General features: G+C 35.5%; 1 protein-coding gene across 11 annotated transcripts in view; it reads right to left on the bottom strand.

Annotated features, from left to right (window-relative positions):
* LOC125051698 (serine/threonine-protein kinase minibrain) overlaps positions 1-22,396 on the bottom strand; it is a 107,361-nt gene that overhangs the window by 11,700 nt on the left and 73,265 nt on the right. For 10 of the 11 annotated variants that reach the window (XR_007117331.1, XR_007117332.1, XM_047652209.1 and 7 more), the window contains exons 4-7: positions 3,361-3,549; positions 2,384-2,531; positions 946-1,119; positions 563-675 (exon numbers count right to left, since the gene is read on the bottom strand). Coding sequence is in view for 9 of the 11 variants with exons in the window: in XM_047652209.1 (XP_047508165.1) it covers positions 563-675; positions 946-1,119; positions 2,384-2,531; positions 3,361-3,549 (624 nt within the window). In the remaining 2 variants the exon portion in view is untranslated. Of the gene's footprint in view, positions 1-562; positions 676-945; positions 1,120-2,383; positions 2,532-3,360; positions 3,550-15,594; positions 15,775-22,396 lie in introns of those variants that run through there. The other variant, XM_047652218.1, reaches the window with a different exon arrangement.

The raw sequence follows: 22,396 nt of genomic DNA, 5'->3' as shown, positions 1-22,396 counted from the left end.
TTATAGCTTGATTCTCGAGCAATTAATTTGAGACTAATTAGAGTACATTTTGTGATTTCCTCGTTTATGCTTGATTAATGTCGTGTCGACATGGACGCTCATTTAAATTAAATGAGTTTCGTGGGAATGAGTTATTAAATATTTTTTTATGAAATTTTTCGCATGCTAACTTAAATTAAAAAAAAAATCAGTGGAGCTTCAACCTTTTTAGGTCTGGACCTCAGATTTCTGTATCTGTTGCATTTGTCAATCTAATAGGCAAGTAGGTGATCAGCCTCCTGTGCCTGAGACATGCCTTCGACTTTTTAGGTCTAAGGAAAGCCGGTTTCCTAATTATGTTTTCCATCACCGTTCGAGCGAATATTAAATGCGTACATAAAAAGACATTGGTGTACAGCCGGGGATCAAACCTACGACTTCAGGGATGAGAGTTGCACGTTGAAGGTACTAGACACTGCTCTGTTTAAATTTGATTCATTATACTTCATAGTAGTAGTTTTTTTAGAAGAAAGCTCTACGACAGTTTCCACTACTAACTATAGTATATATACATAGTACTCACCCTTTGACCTAGTTGACACGAGCTACCAAAGTCCACAATTTTGATGGCCGACCTTTTGGGATTGCACAACAAAATGTTCTCGGGCTTAAGATCACAGTGAATTATATTAAGTTCTGAAACAAAAAATATTGCATTATTATCTTCAAAAGGCATACTATACAATAATAATATAAATACAATAAACAGTACGATAAAATTCTTATATTTTTGTAACTTTTGTCATTGTTTTTTTTTTTTCAAGTTTGTAAAGTATATGCCCCGTGCATACTTGTTCTCTTTTTAATTGAATATTTTCTCTATATCAGTTATTTATATTGTTTCTGTCAATAAACATATACATTATGAGATTATTTAAATACAAATCTATAAATAAAAAAACTTACCAGGTTGACTAAGGAACAATAACGCGGTGCAGAGCTGCTGCGCGAACTTGCGCGTGAGATTGAGCGAGACTCCACGGAAGTTGGTGTTTCGCAGCAGATCGTACAAGTTGTACGAGAGCAGCTCGAACACGAGGCACAGGTGGTTCCGCCACATGAAGTGACGCTTCAGTTTCACTGAAAATATTTAAGACAATATTTTGAGTCTTATCATAGAGATTATGTTTATACGCCGCTAGCACTGTGTGTTTTATTGGTATCGTCAAAGGGTGAGGGTATTAAAAATCTTTCGATTAAAGAAAGAACCATGCGAGAGAAGCCGTGACTAAACACGAGAATGTAAGTTCGTGCTCCTATTTCACCATGCCTACTGCTAATAGAGGACAAATCTTTGTTTTCATTATTAATTAACTATTAATTACTTAAGATGTCATGTGGAACATGGTGTAATGGTTGCAGCTCATTACAAACATCTCGTAAAACAAAAAATTTGGTGATTTAAAAGAGTGGCGAAGAGTTTATTGCCAGTTCCTGTCGTCCGTTCTACGCCCTTGATTTGCGAACTGGCAGTAAATGTAAAATGAAATTATTGACGTTTATAAGTGTACATTGTGTTACCTAAATGAATAAATGATTTTGACTTGACTTGCAGTGAGTAGCACATAAGGAGCATAGCTGTAAGATCTTAAGTACGATTTTAGGAAACAAAATCATTTGTTTCTTTTGTAAGCGTAGAAGATAAAACAATTAATTCCTTGACCTTAATTTGATGACGATAATTAGCTTCTCTAATCAGTTCAGGTATAATGCGCAATACGTAGACAACAGAACACCGCCACTGCGTAGCATTTAAATTTATTGTAGCAGATGTAGACTGTTGCTACGCGCGTAGACCATTACACAACAAATAAAAAGTCCACTTAAAATACCTAAATGTATACACAAATAACCTTTACGAGTCACACGCACATTAATAAACATGATTCACGATTTGGTCCAAACGCTTAATCGAATCTTATTAATATTGCGACATAAGGAAAATCCGGTACATGGCTCTAATTAACTTAAACTTTTTGATCCCTTTAGTTTACCTCAAAGAAACAGCTAAATGGGATTTACCAATTCCGATTACAAGCTTAATTAAAAGGAATGCGTATTATATTTACTACAACGCATGTAATTAGCCATACATTGGAATCTAATCATTCGTAAGTAAGTCAAGTCAGGGACAGATGCGGATACAAATAACTAATTTAAAAATTAAAATTTTAGAAAATAATTATAAAATATGCTTAAGAAAATATATCGTTAATACCGCTAATAGATTTTATATTTAACCCAATACGCCCTACCACGAAACGTTCAAACATCTGAAATATTTGTATGAAATTTCTCATCAAGTATTTTAGGTTTTACTTTATCAAGATTTAATATAACATACCTATATAATACTTGTTTTCGGCGTCTGCTCTGTTCATCATTTCTAGTAACTTGACTTCTATTTGTGCCTGGTTTAGGAAAGGTTTCTTATTCTTAATAATTTTTATCGCTACTTGGCACTGCTCCTCGTGGTCGTAGGCTTTCACAACCTGAAATCCAATTAAATATCTTTTAATAATAGTAATAAGTGTAGTTGAAATATATGTATTTTTTTTCTGCGGGTATTTGCAATCAGCTCCAAGGCTATGAGCGAATCTGTTCTGAGGTGCTATCATGTGAAGTAGCTTCCCATTGGAAGCATCTACTCATCTGCTGCCTAGAGCTACTGCACTCTTCTAGTTCTAGGATATGGTGACGTTTTAGCCGTCTCATAAAAAAAAGTGTTTAAAATTTTATATAATCTCATACAATTCGTAACTCGGATAAATATTCCAGGAACATGTCATTTGTATTTATTGTCAAAAAAGTATTAATTTATTCATACAACTAAGAATACCATTTATATTCATTTATCATTTTCCTTTTATTAACGGTTATAGGAATGTATAGTATCAAATTTGAACATGTACACTAATTATATAAATATCGATTTTAGATTTAAAGGCAATGAACTACAAACCTCTTTAATATAAACGCTTGTTTGTCAAATAGATATTTTATATTGATAAATTTTGGTTACATCGTATAATATTTATCTCTTGGACAAACATAATAAAACCAGTCGTTTGAATCATAAGAACTTATTAAAAAACCAGCCTTTAAATATAACTATAACGATAATAATTCGTATAATAACAACTACATTTGTAATAATAGAATAATTATATTATTTTGGATACAATCATGAGTACTTCCTAGCTAAAGACAAATATTGATTTACATCGGTCAGCATTCATCACCACGTTCGTTACTTGGCTAATGTGTAAGTATAATACATACATATATATATGTTTTCATGATTTTTTTTTAATAACATACCTGTCCAAAGGAGCCCTTGCCGATAGGTGATGAGATCTCGTATCGGTCGAGGAACTTCTCACCCTGCTTGATGATGTAATCGTGGTTATCATCATCATACCCGTCATTGTAAAGCTTCCGCTCTTTCTTGTGCGAGCCATCGTCACCGAGGTACTGCTGCGCTCTCCGCTTCTTCTTCGCATAGTATACCTGAAACAATTTATTCAACAAATTAATAATTAAATCCAGAAGTTTAGACGTCTAACCATCAAATGCCGTACAGAATGTAAAGAAAAATCTAGATTTAGATAATGTTAAAGTTAAAAGCCTGTTATTTCTTACAAAATTTGCTTAAAACGGGAACCTGAATACAAATTAAATTCTTTGTTTTTTGAAGTCTGTATTATGTTCTATTTTCTTTACGCAGATACAAAGAAAAACAAAAAGTAAATGATTAAAGACAGTGATACCTCACTTTTCGCGAAGACTGATTTGTTGTTTCCCAGTTTTTATTTGACAGTCGTCCCGGTGAAACAATAACGGGACATTGGAATAATTTGGCTTATTTGTAAGAATGTGGTTAGTACGTACGAATAGCCAATTTTGACAGTGTTTTGTAAATATTCCGAAACGTCAAGGCATTGACAGAAAATTAAAAATATAAGATAATAAGTATTTGTTAGAAATTACAATTTTTTAAAAAGGTTTTACAATTTAGTTTAATTACGATAAGAAAATAAAATCTCCAGTTACATTTCCTGACAAAAGATGATAGACAATTTTTTTATATCCTCTCTATATCTATATTTCAATGTCTGCTCCACAGCATAATGCTGAGCCAGGGCCAGTTACAACCACAACACACACATTACACACTTAAAATGTATTATTACTTTTTTCATATTTTTTTCTATTTTTTCGATTGTTATTATTTTGTGTGTTTCGTTAGTAATAAATGTTATGTCTGTTTGTATTTTAAGTATCTTTTAAAATTTACGTATTTAATACCTATTATATTTTCATAACACGTATCCCTAACAAAACATTACCTTGATTAAAACAAACAAAAGAAAAGTATGATAATGGACACCACACGGATAATTCATAAAGTTTTGACTTAAAACGATAAAATATGATGAAGTTTTACCCAAATCTTACAAAATTACTCTTCCCCTTTACCGAGCATACGTAAGTCGAAATAAACAACTGCGTATTATTATACTTAAAAATAGTTATAAAAGAAAATATTAGGCAACCGTAAATACCATCCATCATTTCAACAGTAATTTCATGGACGTAATCACGTCGTTACCAACTATTTATAACAGTGATTGCATCATCAAACGAAGACAGCTGTGAGAAAAAACTAAAAAAGCGGCCAATCACGGCATTTAGACACATCAAAGCTAATGCATGTGGTACTGCTTATATGAACAGGATGGAGCGCGGGAATTTCGGCCATTGACCCAAATATGCGGTTGACATTGATCGACGACACTCGATACGTATAAACATTCATACATACGTCGCATGGATTCGGGACTAGGCAGTTCATTGCTACCAGTTTTTATGCGGCACCGGCGCGTCTCAACGTCGTAATGACTCACCGCGTTCTTACTAATGTGAACGCCCCATCCAAATCTAACATTTTAATTCCCTATTCGATCGAAAGTTAGATGCGTCAGAGTCGCGTCACATGACCTAGAATGGCATTCACCACCGTTACGTAAACGTGGCGGACAATATCGGCCACTGCATGGCATTCACGGCGGAAGTGTCGCATATCGACGGGGCAATCCGTTAACCCAAATTTCTGATTCCGACCTACATATACATAATGGTATGTTCAGACAACGGTATTGCGGTGAGCGATCGCGCAGATAAAACCATCCGTGCGTCGCTCAATGTGAATAAGTACATCCTTGGGGATGTTTGATCGAAGGGTGGATATCTAAGGTCAGCGTGAGGTGCATCATATACGGCGTATTCAGCGGCTGCGGCGGCGGCGACGGCGAGCAGGCCAGTGACCGCGGCACGTGGTGGCTCGAGATGAGCGCGTTGGGCCGGGGAGAGACGGCGCGCGGCGGCTGTCATTGATTTTCCCCGCCCCCGCCCCGCTGTCCGCCCGCCGCCGCCCCACGCAGCCGCCCTCCCCGCCGCGTCTCACCCACTTCCAGCGCCCGATAACGAGGTTAACGGGCGACGTGAGCGTCTCCTAAACTTTAATTATACCCGTACACCCGCCGTGCATGTTTAACCGGGCCTCTATTCAACGTTTTGTTTGCAGCGCACCTGATATCTTGATCCACTATTCGGTTAACTATCTAATGAACGTCGCAGCGGCTTCGAGAGCGCAACTCGTAGGCTCGTCGCGGACTCCTATTCAAATCCGCTAACTGCGTCTCGACGTAAGCGTGCAACTAGGTAAACTTCGTGAATTTATTATAAACACTTGCTATTGAGCTCCTACTCTCTTTACCTTGTTACTCAGAGGATGGAAATGCATTAATTAATAGGTAATAGAAACATTGAGCACACAACTTTGAAGTTGGATCTTAAACAATATTTACTTGGTGGGAAAACAAGTTTCTCCAATAGACGAGTTCAAAAATATAGAGGTCATTGAACAGACACCGGTGCATACAATAAACATTGCCGGTAGCAACTACGGGATTTCATACTTTTTTTAAAGCATGTAGCTTTTACATTTTTATTTTATCTTAAGTGAAAGGCATAGATCAGTCTTAATAAGTATAAGTATAATACAAAACATGCTTAATAGTATTTTTTTTGTTACATTAACTATAATTTTTATATGAACATAATATAATTATTACAATTATTTAGTAGTAGAGGCAACAATTCGTTTCCTAATATAGTTGATATACACATTTATACAAAAGCATATAGACGTGACAAGATGTAAATATAAGGTTTTTAATGTAATTCTTAGAAACATTATTATGACGAAAACATGATTTAACAATTTATCGGTTCAAATAAAGGGCTACGTGTATTACGCACAAATTATCTTGATTGGTATGGAACGGAAGAAGTATAAGTAAATAAATAATAAATGAATCGTAAGGTAATGCGGAGATACGCACAGATTGAAGGTATGTGAATAGACACTCTATGGAAGGAAAGTCTACCGTAACAGTTTTATTAAAAACAGCGCGAAAATAGACGTCAAGTTATCTCGTAGTGTTATTATAGTTTTCCACACGAAAATCACTTTGTATGAGAACGAAACAACAGCGTTATATCAGGATGAAGCCGTCTGTGGTCCCTTCTTATATTAAAGAAATAGTTTATTATTCTTTTAAAATTCAAAAGTTGTAGTAGAAATTATACATTAATCGTGGCCATACGAATCAATATATCAATAGGACCCGAATCGAAGCATCAATAAAATTGTTTCACTCCATTTGCAGCGTTGACCCTATAAAGCGTGTGAACTGTATGATTTAAGACTTTCATCAAACTCCCAGTTTCTAACGGTTAAGTACACAAAAGTTTTCTTGATTAAATTATGTTCCACTGAAAATTCGACTGTAATATAAGTTTAACTATGGAAAAGCGAGATTTTTCTAATATTACTAAATAAAGCTAATAAAATTTAAAAATTACTAATGCTCTCTTTTAATTAAACATTAAATCAAGTTTAAATACAAAATTATAAGTAAAAGATTAAAGTGAAAAATACATACTAATCATTATAAATTGTGAGAGAAAAATAACTAAGAAGAGAAACTGATATGAACTTCAACTCTTGTTAGAAGGACTTTTAAACAAATAGATATCAACTATGTTTCTTGCGTTTTAAATCCACACTTGAAAAAAGTATCAAGCAGACATGGCTAATTAAGACGTGGTTTAATTTTTAAATGGGTCAAGCGCAGGCCGCGACGGCCACTCGAGCGGAAGGCGGCAATGAATAAGGCTCTTCATTGACATTTAAATTAACTATAAAGAATATCGATTAGGCCAGCCCGATAGACTCGTAGCCTTAGTACGCGATTCATATTACATTAATATCATTAACAAGTCTGTATAAAGTATACAAGTAAATATTTTGCATCAAAGCGAGGGTGTTTTGTTTTTGTCAGGCCTCAATAACTGTCTACGTATCGGTGTATTACACTCTCTTGTGTAGTGCATTTCATACGGCATAACGTCATCGTGACATCATCGAAGCCGGTGACGCAACGCTTGAATCATTGCGATCAATCAGTGGGCGAGCACTTGCTATCGAGCGATGATTAAAAATGCATATAGTGTACACACGTTGCATATTTGTTTTAGTTAAATGCGTCTATGACGATGTGCCGGCAAAAAAACGACCGATCGAGTCGCAACAGGAATCCCCAAAAAGCAAACACGACGGACGCGCTAATTAATTTTTCATAGCCACGTCGCCGAAGCCGATTTCGTCGCGTCGCGTCAAACATGCTGCACAGTTGTCTCCAGAGACATCAGAGCATCAATTAATGTTCCGGAACTGCGCAAGTTTACGTCATTAACACCATAAAAAGACAGTTATTGCGAGAAAATTTGCGCAATCAATTAGGAGTTTTTAAGAGGGTGTGGGGGTGGATGCGTGCAGAGTGCAGTGTGCAGCGGCGGCGAGGGGGCCCGGCGCGCGCATCTGTGTGCATTCGGCATATTTACCCCGATAGTGGGCGGGCGGGTTCACTGACCCGACCCAATGCAAGGCCCGTACGTAGGCTGCGACGCACACGCCGGGCCTCGTTTCATTAGTGCCACCGCGCCGCACACCCATGCAAAAAGCTAACACTGTGCGTCAAGTGGGCACGCACGCTTTTTAATCATCCACAGTATAACCTAAGGTTTAGATTAGCCGCCGCCGGAATGCAATCTCTGATTTCACTGAAACTATTCACTGACGCGTCCTAAGCTTTCGTCTGTCGGAAACGTATCGATCTATGTTTATTTCCAACTATACTCCGATCCAGGTAGGCGATTTAATATTTATAACACAACTAAAATTAGCTATTATAGTCGCAAATTGTATACTGTTGTAGTAAGGTATCGTTATCAGATTGCGATGATAGCGGATATATCAGCGTATGCACATATAATTACATATCAAGACGTATGCGGTAAATGCACACGGGAATCATAATTATACCGCGGCATTCATAAATCCGGTGATTAAGGCAGACAGACACATTCACGTAAGTATAACCGAGGTGTATGTACTTATGCAAAACCACCCTTGCACCGGGCGAATGGACGGATGCAACGCCATACCTACCCCAAGCTTTCCCCTCGTTGAGGCAGGTCAGTGTAGACGCTTTTCGAGGGCATTTTCATAATAATTGTAAATACAAAAATACAGTCAGATAACAGTATACATAGCACATGTTTATTTACGATGTTTACGTTCGGGAGTTTCATAAAATGTCGATGAACGAAGCTAGTCGTGTAGGCGTCTCATTCAAATTACGTTACTAATACCACAACTATATCATAATTAATAAAGATATTGCAGTATTAAATATAAAGGCAACAGGTGTATTTATATTTAAAAGAACTCTCTAAATACTTCAACCATTACATACTTAGTGCTTTCACATTACATTTTAACGACTCAAGTACTAAACGTACCTTAAAGCCATTAAAACACTGTCCAATCCCTATCCATTTACAACAATTTACAAGAGGTTTACAATAATTTACAATAGCAAAGCACGCGATCCGCAGCAATCATTTCAACGTATCGACGCATAATCGCCCAGAATATTCTAAAGGCTTCTCAATGAAAGTGGCATATTGTGGTGCAATAAATCATTCGGCGAGTGCAATTTAAACGACTTGAGTCCAATAATAACGGCTTTCGGGAAGCGAGATCACTGAAAGCGACAAACAGCATGACTAATGTCTGAATGTGCAAACGATAAATTCAAATCAAAAGTGAGCTTTGCCCTCCGTGTTGGGGCTTCCAATGCTTTTGTAACTTCGGGATGCGTTTTATTGAGCGACTACGTACTAATTTGGACGACACATGCACACTTCAGACTAAAGGCAGTCGCGATGCTCTTGTATAATTTTAGTAAGGAGACACAAAGACATTATGTGTAGTGCTTACTATTACTATTTGCTTAGACTATGTATTTTTTAATCTCACTCTCTTGACGTCAAACAAAATTACATTTTGGTTCTTATTAATGCGTTTGGAAATCCTTTACTAACTACACTTGGTAGTAACACAATGTAGATATATTAAACCTAAAGAATAAAATCACATCCCTAAGTTAAAACATCCTGGTTGCGGATGGCGTAGGTAGTTGCAGCGCGGCCCGATTGAAACTTTGAACAATACGGCAATGTTTTTAGAAGTACAACAATGCAAAGCCAGACATCGGAAACATTCAATCGAACAAAACTTATACGATTAGACGCAGATTGTAACTTACAAATTGACTCGATTCTAAAGCTTTTTCGCTTATATTTTGGAATGAATTGAAAAAGAGAGAGTCTATAATTCATTTAACAATACTGCAATTAAAAAAAACACGTATCTAATGAACAGACCAGTCAAATTTAATATCAAACAGTTTAAAAATTTAACTAACTAGTATAACAGTTTTAAGTTACTTTATAAAATGGCAATAAGAAGTTTTTTTCTCAAAACATAAAAAGCCATCGTATTAACAGTTAGTGAAATATAAGAAATACCTAAAAAGGCAACGATAACCTTTGGTATAACCATATACAGTGGTTTCATTCGCATTCCCGCGTCAAACAAAAAGCTTGGGAATTTAGTCAAACGGATGTTGACGCTTAATAATAACACCAATATAATATATATAACATATAGGTAAAGGCTTTTTTCTATATACCACTGAATTCTCACCCGATGTGCGAGACTTAAACATCCATAGAAATAGAATAGTAACGATAGACTTTAGTATACTGAAGCTTCGAACTAAACGGAAACGCGAACAGTATTCGTGTAGTCTAAACAAATTGTTCTCGAAAAATCTATCATTGAATTGACGTTTATAGACGAAATTATCGCAAATTTCGTGGACATAACATAATCGTTAATCAAAACCGCGAAAATATTTTCGAAACATGAGGTATTCAGCTTCATTGGCAAATAAAATCGATACTATTCATTACACTGATCACTAAAAGACCTGGCGCAGACGAGATGTTTTTATACAAAATTTTTATGCTGTGTTTATACAACTCTTAGCTAATGATGTGAATTTGTGAATAGTGTCTAGGTACTTTTAAGTAAATTGTAAATTTGACATTAAAAGGTTTGTTGCGATGTCGTATATTAAACTGTTTTTATTGGTATTAAGGTTAAATCGTCTTAAATAAATAATGATACTTAATTAAATGTATTTATGATAAAATTAATATTGTAAAACTAAAAAAAAATATTTAAATAGGTATGCAAAATCAAGACAAAATAGGAATTTTAATTAGTTATACAGAGTCCTGGTTAGAGGCGGGAGCGATCGTCTAAGGAGCGCAACCACAGACGTATGCCCGCATTCGCCACTTGGATGTTAAACAAGCAACCAAGTCAAAACTTCTTTGAGTTCCAGCACGATCGGAGACTTCAAACTAATAATTAAATCAGTCGGCATGCACGGCTCATCGAGCCAGCCGCACGTAACAGGGTCCCATTAAAAATCATACGCGTTCAAAAAACCTCGCCCTCTGTGCCGCCACTTAAAAAGTTTGACCTCGCAATTACTAAAATTGGTTTGATTTACCATTTTAATTGTAACAAAAAGCTTATTTTTTCCACCGGCGTGGCCGAGGGCCGTTGCAATCTCGACCGAGTGACTTTCGGTCGCAGGGTTCATTAGGAATCGGCAGGGCGCCGCGACGCATAGGTGGTCTGTTAGAATTTTGAGCTGTGGCGTCATGTCGTTAAGGCGTAGTTTCTGTCGGAGGTGTCCGTAGGCGCGAGAGGAGAGCACTCGAGGTCGGATGCTGAGAGCGGGCGCGTGGGGTGACGCGGGAGGATGGGACAAAATCGATATCGTTGGGAGTCGGGCGGCGCGCGACGTCTTGCCGAGTTGCCGCTGCGCCCCCGCCCCGCAGCTCAATGGGAGCGCGCATCAGCTCTGCCGACTCGGCGGACACAACAGCGGCGGTCGACTGGGCCCTAACACAATACTGGACAACCCGCGATAACCGAACGCTCATCAATCCGCACAACCCTAATATTACATCTTCAATTCAATCTATTCGTTGGTTGTTTTAGCATTTCCTTGAGAAAAGCGTGAATTTCGTCGAAATTGACTAGACAAAAATTATGACTAGTGTTTTCCATGTAATTTATTTTTATAATATGTCATTATAAGACGCTGATACATTCTTTACACATGAAATTCACTTTCTACCCACTATCACTCTATCACCCTTATCGCTGCTACCAGGCACTTGTCCTGGCTACCCAAAATTAAAATTACCGACCCCAATTTAACCCTAACACATTATATTTATATACAAATCTACTTAATCACCTACTTTATTACAATTTCATGACAGGGACGCTGGGTGCGTTCCTATAATAAGTATAATTTCGTAAAATAAAATACAAAATTTATCCGTTCTTAGTCAGAGCCGACATAATACCAAGACCTATTGGTAGAGTCGACAGTTGTAATAACAATGTGATGGCAAGCAGATGGGAACACATGACAAGGCTCATACTGATGAAAAACATTTCGATGAGACAAAATAGATGAGATTCGATAACTGTATTTTGACGATAAAGCGGATTTTAAAATCAAAATATAATTGTAATTAAAAGAATTCGATAATAATCGTTAATTTGAAAATCTTAGTTTTATATATAAACTAGTAGATCCGGCGGACGTTCGGACGGCGGGACTGTACAATTTACATTTCTTACACACAAAAAAAAAATCTAATAATGTGAATCATTCTCGACTTCACTTAAACACACACAAAATTTCATCAAAATCATTTTTGTGTATACCAGCTGTTTATTTGGTAATAAATAACCTAGGAACCATCCAGAGCGCCACCCAAACGCATACAAAAAAAATTCAAATCGGTCCAGCCATTTAAGAGGAGTTCAGTGACATACAAACGTAGAGTAGAATTATATATAAAGAAGATATATATTGAAAAGAGTATTATGTGTTTTCCAACCGTATAGTTTTTCTACTTTATTTCAGAAATATGTAAGGCTTGTAAATGGCACAGCACTATTATTTGCGACCGGCGTCGAGGGGCGGCATTAACCTGAAACTAAAGCACTACCTACTTCCTCGTTACGTCGCGATATTTCTGATTCAGACATTTAGATTATGGATAGACTTGGAATACTTTCAATTTAGAAAAAAGTTGCTGTTGTGGTCTCTGGCAGAATGACCAGCGCTGTGGAACACTCTGCTCCTCAGCATAATGCTGAGCCAGGGCCAGTTACAACCACAACACACACGCATTACACACTAAAAACGTACCTTGTTCTTTAAAAGAAAAAAAAATGTTATTTTTCATACAAATGTTTCAAATGTTATTTTTTTTATTGAGTGTTTCTCTGTGTGTGTTTCGTTAGTAATAAAATTTATACCTATGTCAATTAATTTATAAAAACAAGATTCTGAAACGTATGATCTATATTTGTGATTGAATAACCCTTGACCGATTGGAATTTATATGTCACTATATTAAAGACCATGTTTCATTTATAAGAGATAAATTGTCGCAGCTAAATAAAGGATTTTTTTTTTAAATTGTGCTGTTTCCATAAACTCACGACAGCTCTCAATGAATAATGTTCAAGATAATATAATAGAATAAAACAATTTTATTCTAATTCTATCTTGTTAATATCATAAAAAATATTCACATACAACATTGCATCTCATGGATTGAAAAGGCTACGCGGCTGAAAGAGGCGGAGATGAGGGGCGGCCTTAACCTGGATCATCGTAAGCCAAGATCTTGACATTTCTCATTCACGAGACCGTCTACAATTTCGTATTTACTAGTAATCAGAAGTACTTATTACATACACGAAAATATTTTCTTCGTAAACCCTTCTTTTTAAATAAAAAAAAAACTAAAGAATAATAAAACATCAAAACGTTATAAGAAAGTGAAGAATGTTAAAAATTCCCTTTTCGAAACAGGAAATTAAATATTTAATTAACAAAATATTGCGCAAAGCATTCTTACTAACGTTCTATCAATTAATTAAAGTTAGAAATTCTTTCATCACATTAATATCAAAACATATCTTATCAGTAACACAATGTATAAGAATCGTGTTTAAGGCTAAACTGATCGGTTTCTAGATATTAAATAATTGTTTAATTTTTTTTTTATTTTGTCAACGTGAAATTGGTACTAACTTTATTAAAGTTTATTTTCTTCTTTCACTATCAGCGAAAGGAATTTTCTATACATATGTATTAGCATCAATCTCATCTACATGAGTACAGACTTTAAAAGATTTTAAAGGTCTGCACTCGCGAGCCCTCTGGCATTTAGAGTGTCTATGGGTGGCGGTATCGCTTAACATCAGATGAGCCTCCTATTATAAAAAAAAATCTTATTCATTATATAACGTAAGTCAAATATCTGGATCCGTTTTTATATATTATACTATACTATAAACAAGTATACAAACAAAAATAGGAATTATAGTGATACTGATATGGATACTGAAAGTGTACACAATATTCAATTTGTCTACGTCTTACGAGATATCACAAAAGGCGCGAAAAAATAAATTCAAAATACCATATTGATGCAACATCACCGCGCGTCAACTGCCACTTTCCCCGTTTCCACGATATAAACCCCTGGGGTTTACCACGCGAACCCACGACAAAGAGGTGGTTTAATATAATAAAAAAATCCATTTGAACTAGTGTGAGTGCACGTTACGTACGTCCTAAACATTGGTAAGTGGCAAAAAAATGGTACACACACATGAAATAAGTTAAGTAGTGTTATTGGACACTTTCTTTGTTAAACATCTTTTTTAGTAAATTAGGTAAGATTTAATTTACTTATTAGTATATAATATATTAGTAGATCGTAATGTTAAATTGTGTCTTTGTGAAGACAAATTAAAAAAAAAACAATATTAAAGAAATGAATTAACGTAACGTATATCGTGAGTAAGAATCCCGTAATACAAATCTCGGCATTAATGAATGTGAGAAAATATTGTAATGATGAATGTATCAACAGGTGTTTATGTGTCAGCAGTGAGTAATTCATAAGGAAAATGTGTGATAAAAATATTTAATTTGTTATATATATGTTGTCTTGTATTGTTTAATCTTTAAGATTTGATTTGAGGGATGAACAACCTTGTAGAATTGAAGAGCTAATCTTGCTTACATCTTTGTTTTAACTATAAAACTATATTTTTATAATTATTAAAACATTTATGAGACTACATTAAACAAAACCGAACTGTTTTATTTATTTACACTTCGTTGCAAGTATACAGAAATACAGTACAATAAAATTATTAAATAAAAAGTAAGGCCACTTGCGGCCTTATCGCCTTCAAGCGATCTCTTCAAAAATAAATAAAAAATGTATAAAACTACATAAGACATAAAATTACTTAGACAAAACAAAGCAATAAAAAATCATTAGAATTTTGTTAGTATTAAGGACCAACAAGCCAAGAGTTCAATTCATACACTAAACAAAGGATTTAAATAAATCAACACGTCCTTTCTATATACCCGAACTTGTTAACATAAATATAAATTTACTAGAAAATTGTCTAGGTAAAACACTGATTATGCGCAGAAGAATGTCGTGCACGTAAAATAATAAAAATGTACACAAACATCTGTTTCGTATTGCACATTATTCAATCTATCACATATGTATAATAGGTAAATATGTTTTCACTTAATAATCGATAGACGAAATTTATGTAAATTATTGTAGGCATTCCTTTCTATAAGACCATAACTACTACTAGACTACTGTCGACTCGACATAAACCCTTAAATTTTGCTATAATCTAAATAATTAAGAAACAAATAATTTATTTATATATCTGTACTCTTAATATAACCTGAGAGGCACATTATGTGTAAGTTAATAAACATGACCTTTAATATACACGCTACAATTAAATCAACAACAAAAACCATTTAATGTTTAAAATAAATTCATAACTACTATGGGTTTTTTAATAAATATTATCTGTACTTTAATAAGAGGTACAAGGTATGTAAATACGTTACAACATACCATAGAAAGGGCTCTAAGGGAACGCCATCGAAGTGCATCGGACAGAGTCCTGAGCAGGGCTCCAGTCGACGACTCCCCCTTGCGCACCATTATTTCACGCACGGCCGGTGGGTCACTGGACTTAGCACGCAACAACTAAATGCATATACACGTGGTATAGAGCAACCGTAATAAACGACCGCGTGGACGCGACTGACATTATCTACTTATTTCTTAGACTAAGGCACATATATAATATTCTGATAAACCTGTACGTGGGTATCGCCGTTTTAGTTGACGCGCGTTCCCAATGTCGGAACCGCCGCGTCAACACCTAGGAATTCTGACGCCTATAAATATCACGTCCTCTAATTGCCAACAATAGAGCTTCTAACAAATGAAGCGATATAGCCAAACAAAACAAAGGAAGGAAATTGGTCAACAGATATTAAATCGAAGGGACGCGCCCGCTAACTAAAACAACAAATATGTAAACTATTGTATTCAAGAATAGAAATCTGCCCTTGATGTACTTCTGGTATTGCAAAGGCCCAGCGGCTTTCGTTATAAACTAAAAACACTTGCGACTAATCACTAACATGATCTTGAAACATCATCGTACATCATTTCCCCCGGCCTCTACAATTAAACCTGGGAAACTGTTCGATGCAAATCAGATGTTTACCATTCACAAATAATTACCCGTCCTTTCTCACATCACTTTTTTCCTAATTAATCTCGTGAGAATTCCAATGTGGGATGGGATCATTGCGAATGGAAACACCCGATGTCTTATTCTCATTTCGTAACCTCACTCATGCAACTTTGTCAGCTGAACGCATACCTTTAAAGCAAAACAATAATAAGAATGTCTAGAAGGTTATCAGACGGTTAATTACTATTCTGCTATGATGGAAATGTACTACGTTTTTTGCACTTTTTATCACTATGTGTACTCGACTGTGTCCCGTATTGCGATTAGCTTTCGCTCTGTTGTTCTATGCAGTTTATAATTAGTCAGTGGCAAGAGTCCAGGTCGATCACTCGACTAACGGACCCCACACTATATCAGGTTCGGTCATTGACAGGGATTCTTCGTGTTTGTTCCACTTTTAAGAATTTTAAGTTTGTAATTCGGAAATATACTCAGAGTTTTTCGAGGTTGAGTACTTTTAGTTAATTTTTCAACTATTATTCAACTTCTATCGGCAGTTATATTTTGCCTTGAATCAGTATAAATAGAAACACAAATAAATATATAGCAATTAAAAATAATTATAACACGGCACGTGTAGTCTGTTATAGCTCAAGTCGACGTCATGGTTACGTAAATGTAAATAACATTTATTTCCTATATAGTTTTATAGAAGTATGTTGAAATATACATAAGTGTAACAATTGACAAGTGAATATTCAGTTAGAATACTCGTGTTATAATACAACTAACAATTCGAATGAACTTTCCCCCGCAGCCTCGAGGCGGGCAACTATTTGACATTGCATGTATGGCTAGAGATATTAATCTTGGTATTAAATTAAAGTTAGGCGAATATCAAAGCCGAAACACAAACGCGTCTCGCTATGTTGACAGCAACAAACGTCTGAAGCGATTCCGAGAATTCGGGACCTCGGAATATTTGTGGAGAATTTAGTTCCGACTATCGACCCTGTTGTTGCTACTAGATATGGCGTATATATATAAGTATTCTCTTTGAAAATGAAAACATGATATGACACGTGATGTAACGCCTGGTTATATCTCATGCGTAGGCGTGGAGGAATTATAGGCACGTTCCCTTAATCCAGACACTTCCTTTAAGTTGACGGCATCCAACACATTTACTTGGCTTTACAAAAATTAATGTCTATTAAACCAAATCTTCCAAAGATGTAACTACATATTACGATCAAATACTAAAATGGAAGTGGGCTGGGCATACCATCAGAGGACAGTCAAAATGGCGCAAATCATAAAAGCTTTGGTACACAGGTCACATGAAGAGGAAAAGGGGTAGACCATTCCTAGGGTGGGTTGATGAAATAAGAGCCGTGGCAGGTGGCACATGGACACGAACTGCCTAGGTCAGAAATTTATGGTGGCAATTGGAGGAGGCCTTTGCCAACAATAGTCAAACAGACAAGGTTGTTGAGGGAATGTAAATATTCAACTATATTTAAGTTATATTTTTTCAATACTAAACATTTGTATATTTTAGGTTAAGTAAAATTGTCTGAATAAAGGCATTTATTATTATTATTAAAGCAAATCTTATAACAAAAAAGCTCTTATTATTATAAAATCCGATTGTAAAGCTTGAAGTACGCGAAAGTACTTAGAACGAAGAAATGCTTTAAAGTCTCGATACTGCATTATGCAACGTAAGAAAAGAATTGAATCTCAAGAAACTGGCCTATAGAAAAACTTCTTACAAGCAAATAGTTAGTGCGTAGTTTCCCCATTGTCCCCAGTCTCATTTGGCCCACCGCGTTGGCCGTCTCGAAGCATCCCAACGATCCGTAGATAGAGCACGCATTTAAAGAGAATTTCATTTCAAACGGTTCAGATTAAACGGAATTCAATTTTCATTGCGACCGCCTCGATTAGGTGTCATTTGCGCTCACCTTCTCGATAATACGATAATTTATTGTGAAGCGTTTGCCTGCAAATTAGTTTAATTTCCCATTGATATTGAATGCAGATGCTGGTTGAAATAAAAAGTTTTTCTTTGTTTACCTACCTTATATTACTCAAATTATGCTTGGCAGAAAATTTAATCAAAAGTCAAAGTCAAAAAACATTTATTCATGTAGGTAACACAATGTACACTTATGAACGTCAAAAAAGAAATATACATTAAATGATTCTAATTGTACATTTACTGCCAGTTCTCAAATGGCAATAAGGGCGTAGAACGGAAGAGACTGGCAATAAACTCTCCACCACTCTTTTTAATCGCCAAATTTTTTGTTTTACACAACGTTTGTAAGGAGCTGCAACCATTACAACATGTTCCACATGACATCGTTAGTAATAAATAATAATAAAATAAATGAAAAACAAAGATTTGCCCTCTATCAGCAGGAGGCATGGTGAAATAGGAGCACGCACTTACATTCTCGTGAGAACAACACGCAAATACATAGTCGAAACAACTGAAATCATCGCATACACGAATTCAAGTACGACAGTCACCACAAGTGGAACCCGTTCACGAGTATGACGCATGGCCAGCCATCGGCCCCCCTCTCCATATTTTAGGGAGAGAGACAACCCGACGCATGGACGCACGTATACCTTATTACAATAGATAAAAAGATAAGACGAAAGAGATTCGGGAACAACACCTGCCACCGCATGAGATGCACCGCAAACGACATAGAAAAGGCTGTCAGAGGCATGTAATCGAATGTAGGCGCGGCGCGCCTAAACCAAGCGAGCAATCATTAGCCATTTATTCGGTAAATTGCCTCCATCTATACCCACAAGCGGTTCCGACACGTGGCGACGAATAATTCCAATTATTTTCTTGATTTTCCAGCGTGTCACGGGCGCCTGCTCTCAACTGTTATGGCATTAACTGTAACATTTGTCGTGGAAGATACTCTAAATATTATATACTACAAACATAAAAAATAAAGAAAAAAAGTGCGTGCGTACACATGTCAGAAGTGAAACTTCTTTGGCAAACTAATTTTTAAGTCTTGTTCATATTTATACAAATCTAAAACTTTAGACTTCCGAGACTAAGAGGGAGGTAAAAAGTAAGATATGTTATGAATTAAATTGTGATTAAAATTGTCGAAAATTATTAAAAAAAAATTCTTTCTTTCTTTCGTCATTTAAGATTTCAATAAATTATTTATCATAAAATATAAAATACCTAATATTTCATAAATTCACTTAACGAAATTTTAATTTTATAAATAGAATTTCTATAAGGTAATTCGCCCTTCTCACTCACTCAGTCTCAATCGCTCTCTCCCTTTTCTTCGACAAAAACGCTGCACATCTTCGTGACGCTAATATTCTTATTATTGCGTTTCATCCGTAAAAAATTTACCCTCATGCGCCTAAAGAGGTTTCACTTCAAAATTGGGTAATAAATTTGATTAAAAAATCAATAACTAATTTGGAGTCTTAAATACCAGTTCGGTCTCAATGAACAAAAAAATTCGGTGAGAGACCATTGTCTGGTAGAACAATGGATAAATCTCGGAAATGGTCCCATCGTTTCGCACAATCACTGATCCCATGATACGAAGATGACCTATAAATCTATCAAAATCCAATAATTTTGGCAAAGCGATACTGCAAAATTCCAGTCATACTAATCGAGTCAATGGGACCCTTTAGTTATACAATGTTTTAATTGTATACAATGTAACCAGACGATGTAACAATCTGAATGTTGGACGTGAACTGAACTTGTGTGAGAATAGCTTGTTCAAAAGTTTTGTTTGATATCAATTAGAAATAGTTTTTGAGAATGCAAAATCAAGGCATAGAAATTTTGCTGATCCACGGCAATTTGTCTCTGTAAATTGAATTTTTGATTCAATATAATGATTGAATATTATATTTTCATCTTCTACCGCATTTACGGACTCTACGTGGTTCAGAGCAGTTGTTCAGATTAATACCGGCAGCTGAGTTTCATCATCGGAGGTCGACGCAGAATATGAAATCCCGACCCATATCACCTCGTCGTCCACCGTTCTACAACTGAGCGTTTTTAAAGGCAGTTTCTGCCACGCACGACCACTATTTGGAACCAGCTGCCCATTGAAGTATTTCCGAACTGAGTGTGAGTGTCCATGGGCGTGGTATCACTCAACATCAGATGAGCCTGCTACTAATTTTCCCTTTGTATTTAAAAAAAAATATCTAACAAGTTATATATATAAAAATTAATAACGTTCAAATTATAATGACCTAAACCGGGTACACGGATTTTCCCATTAAAATAACAATCAAAGGTATCCAATTTCAATTTATAATTCCCTCATTTAGGTGCAACATATTATCACACAATGAATAATAACGTAACTATGTAAGGTATCATCTTACACGTGCCGATTGCATATAATAAAAGAATTATGTAAAAATTACACATACTGCATGAACCGAGGGCTTCGAGGAAAATTAACGCTGTAATAATCTTCTAGGAAAATAGTTGGTCAACACAAACTATATATGTACTCGTATGTATTAACAATTTGTAAATGAGTTTAATTCGCAGAATTGATGTATTCTGTATTACGAATAAAATTTGAAGTTCGGAATTTCATATTTAAATAAACGTGATACGATAAACTCTTCATTTGTTTTTTTGGTGGTTTTGGATTTAGAGTTAACATCAGGCATCGTAATTTCTAAGGACTCTCGTAGCACAGAGACAAATGTTTGTTTTTTTAAAATAGGTAGAATAAAAAAACGATATCCTAATTTGATGATCCTCAAACGAAACCAGGTTATAATTAATAAACTAAATAGTTGGCTAGGCAACCGACAAAGCCAATAATAGGAACGTCGCCCCGCGAATCCGCACCGCTTGATCTGATAAAGGCGTCTGAATGTCAACGCACCGGTCACCTTGGATCACGATCGGTGAAATTTTGATATGATACAAACTAATTAGACATCGTGTAACCGATAATTATAAACACTTTATTACTTAGTTTTACCAGTGTATTTACTTAAATAGTATTAATTTATTTTACAAATTTATACCTCCTTTTGGGAATACCTATATGGTGTAGGAGCTAATAAGCAATCTTCATTTTCCTCCACTTTCCTGTCAACTATCAACCACCATTTGCTTGGTGCAAATAATCTATAAAATAATCGTGAGAAAAGAATCTCGCGTATTATACTACTCTTCACGTAGTATAGAATATGTCAATAGTCAGAATAAAATTGTTTAGTTTATTAATCATACCAAAGCCATAAAACCCATAAAATCTGTGCCCTACGTTTCACACGTGTCAATAAGTTTATGGCCTCCTCGAATAATGTACTAAGATATACTTGTGTAGATAAGTTACGTTATCAACAAAGTCTACGTTTATGTTCTTCATTCGACAAGTTAATAAAAACGCAATGTAACGGTGTTTAAACATTGAACAAGGAACTTAGCCGTAAAAGCAGAAAGATCTTCATATGCACATGTACATAAGATTAAATATATCAATTATTTCAAATTAAATAAGATAAATAGAGAATATTGTTTACATATTTCATTAGTCATACAACGTCACGAATGTGAACTTGTATCTACGTTATAAAAATTTACAATGGCCTATACAAACATAGTTTAATACTATATTTATCAGGTTCTCTGATAGAATATAAATAGGATGTGAGATTCTTCTTATATCTTACAATGCTAGTTAATACTTTTGATTACTAATCTCGTCTTCAAAACCACTCAGTTTTTTTGTTTGCTGCGCTTATATATTTCTAACAATGAAGGTATTTCTTTTAGCCGGCTGTCCCAGCTTTGCTGGACATTTTAAAACTAATTATAGCCAGTTACCTTTTTTTTTATTGAGTTTGGAACTCGCTCCAAAAGCCTTACCAACTAAACCTCTCCCACCAATCACGTCACTGTTGGGGTAACTTGGGGTCGCGTAATCATTCTACCAAGAGACCCTAGTTCCTACAGCAACCATCTTCCATTACCTTGACATCACCTTACAAGTATTTACAGTAGGGTTGCAATTAGCCTATGTTACCTAGGAAGAAATCGGTCCAGTAGTCTAAGTATAGTAACATTAGTATAGGTAGATTACGTTAGCAACAGCCAACATAAAATGAGTTGCA

The sequence above is a fragment of the Pieris napi genome, chromosome 8 (assembly GCF_905475465.1).
Source record: "Pieris napi chromosome 8, ilPieNapi1.2, whole genome shotgun sequence".
Classification (NCBI taxonomy): domain Eukaryota; kingdom Metazoa; phylum Arthropoda; class Insecta; order Lepidoptera; family Pieridae; genus Pieris; species Pieris napi.
Note: the sequence above shows the minus strand (reverse complement) of the source record. Positions and strands in the feature narration are given on the sequence as shown.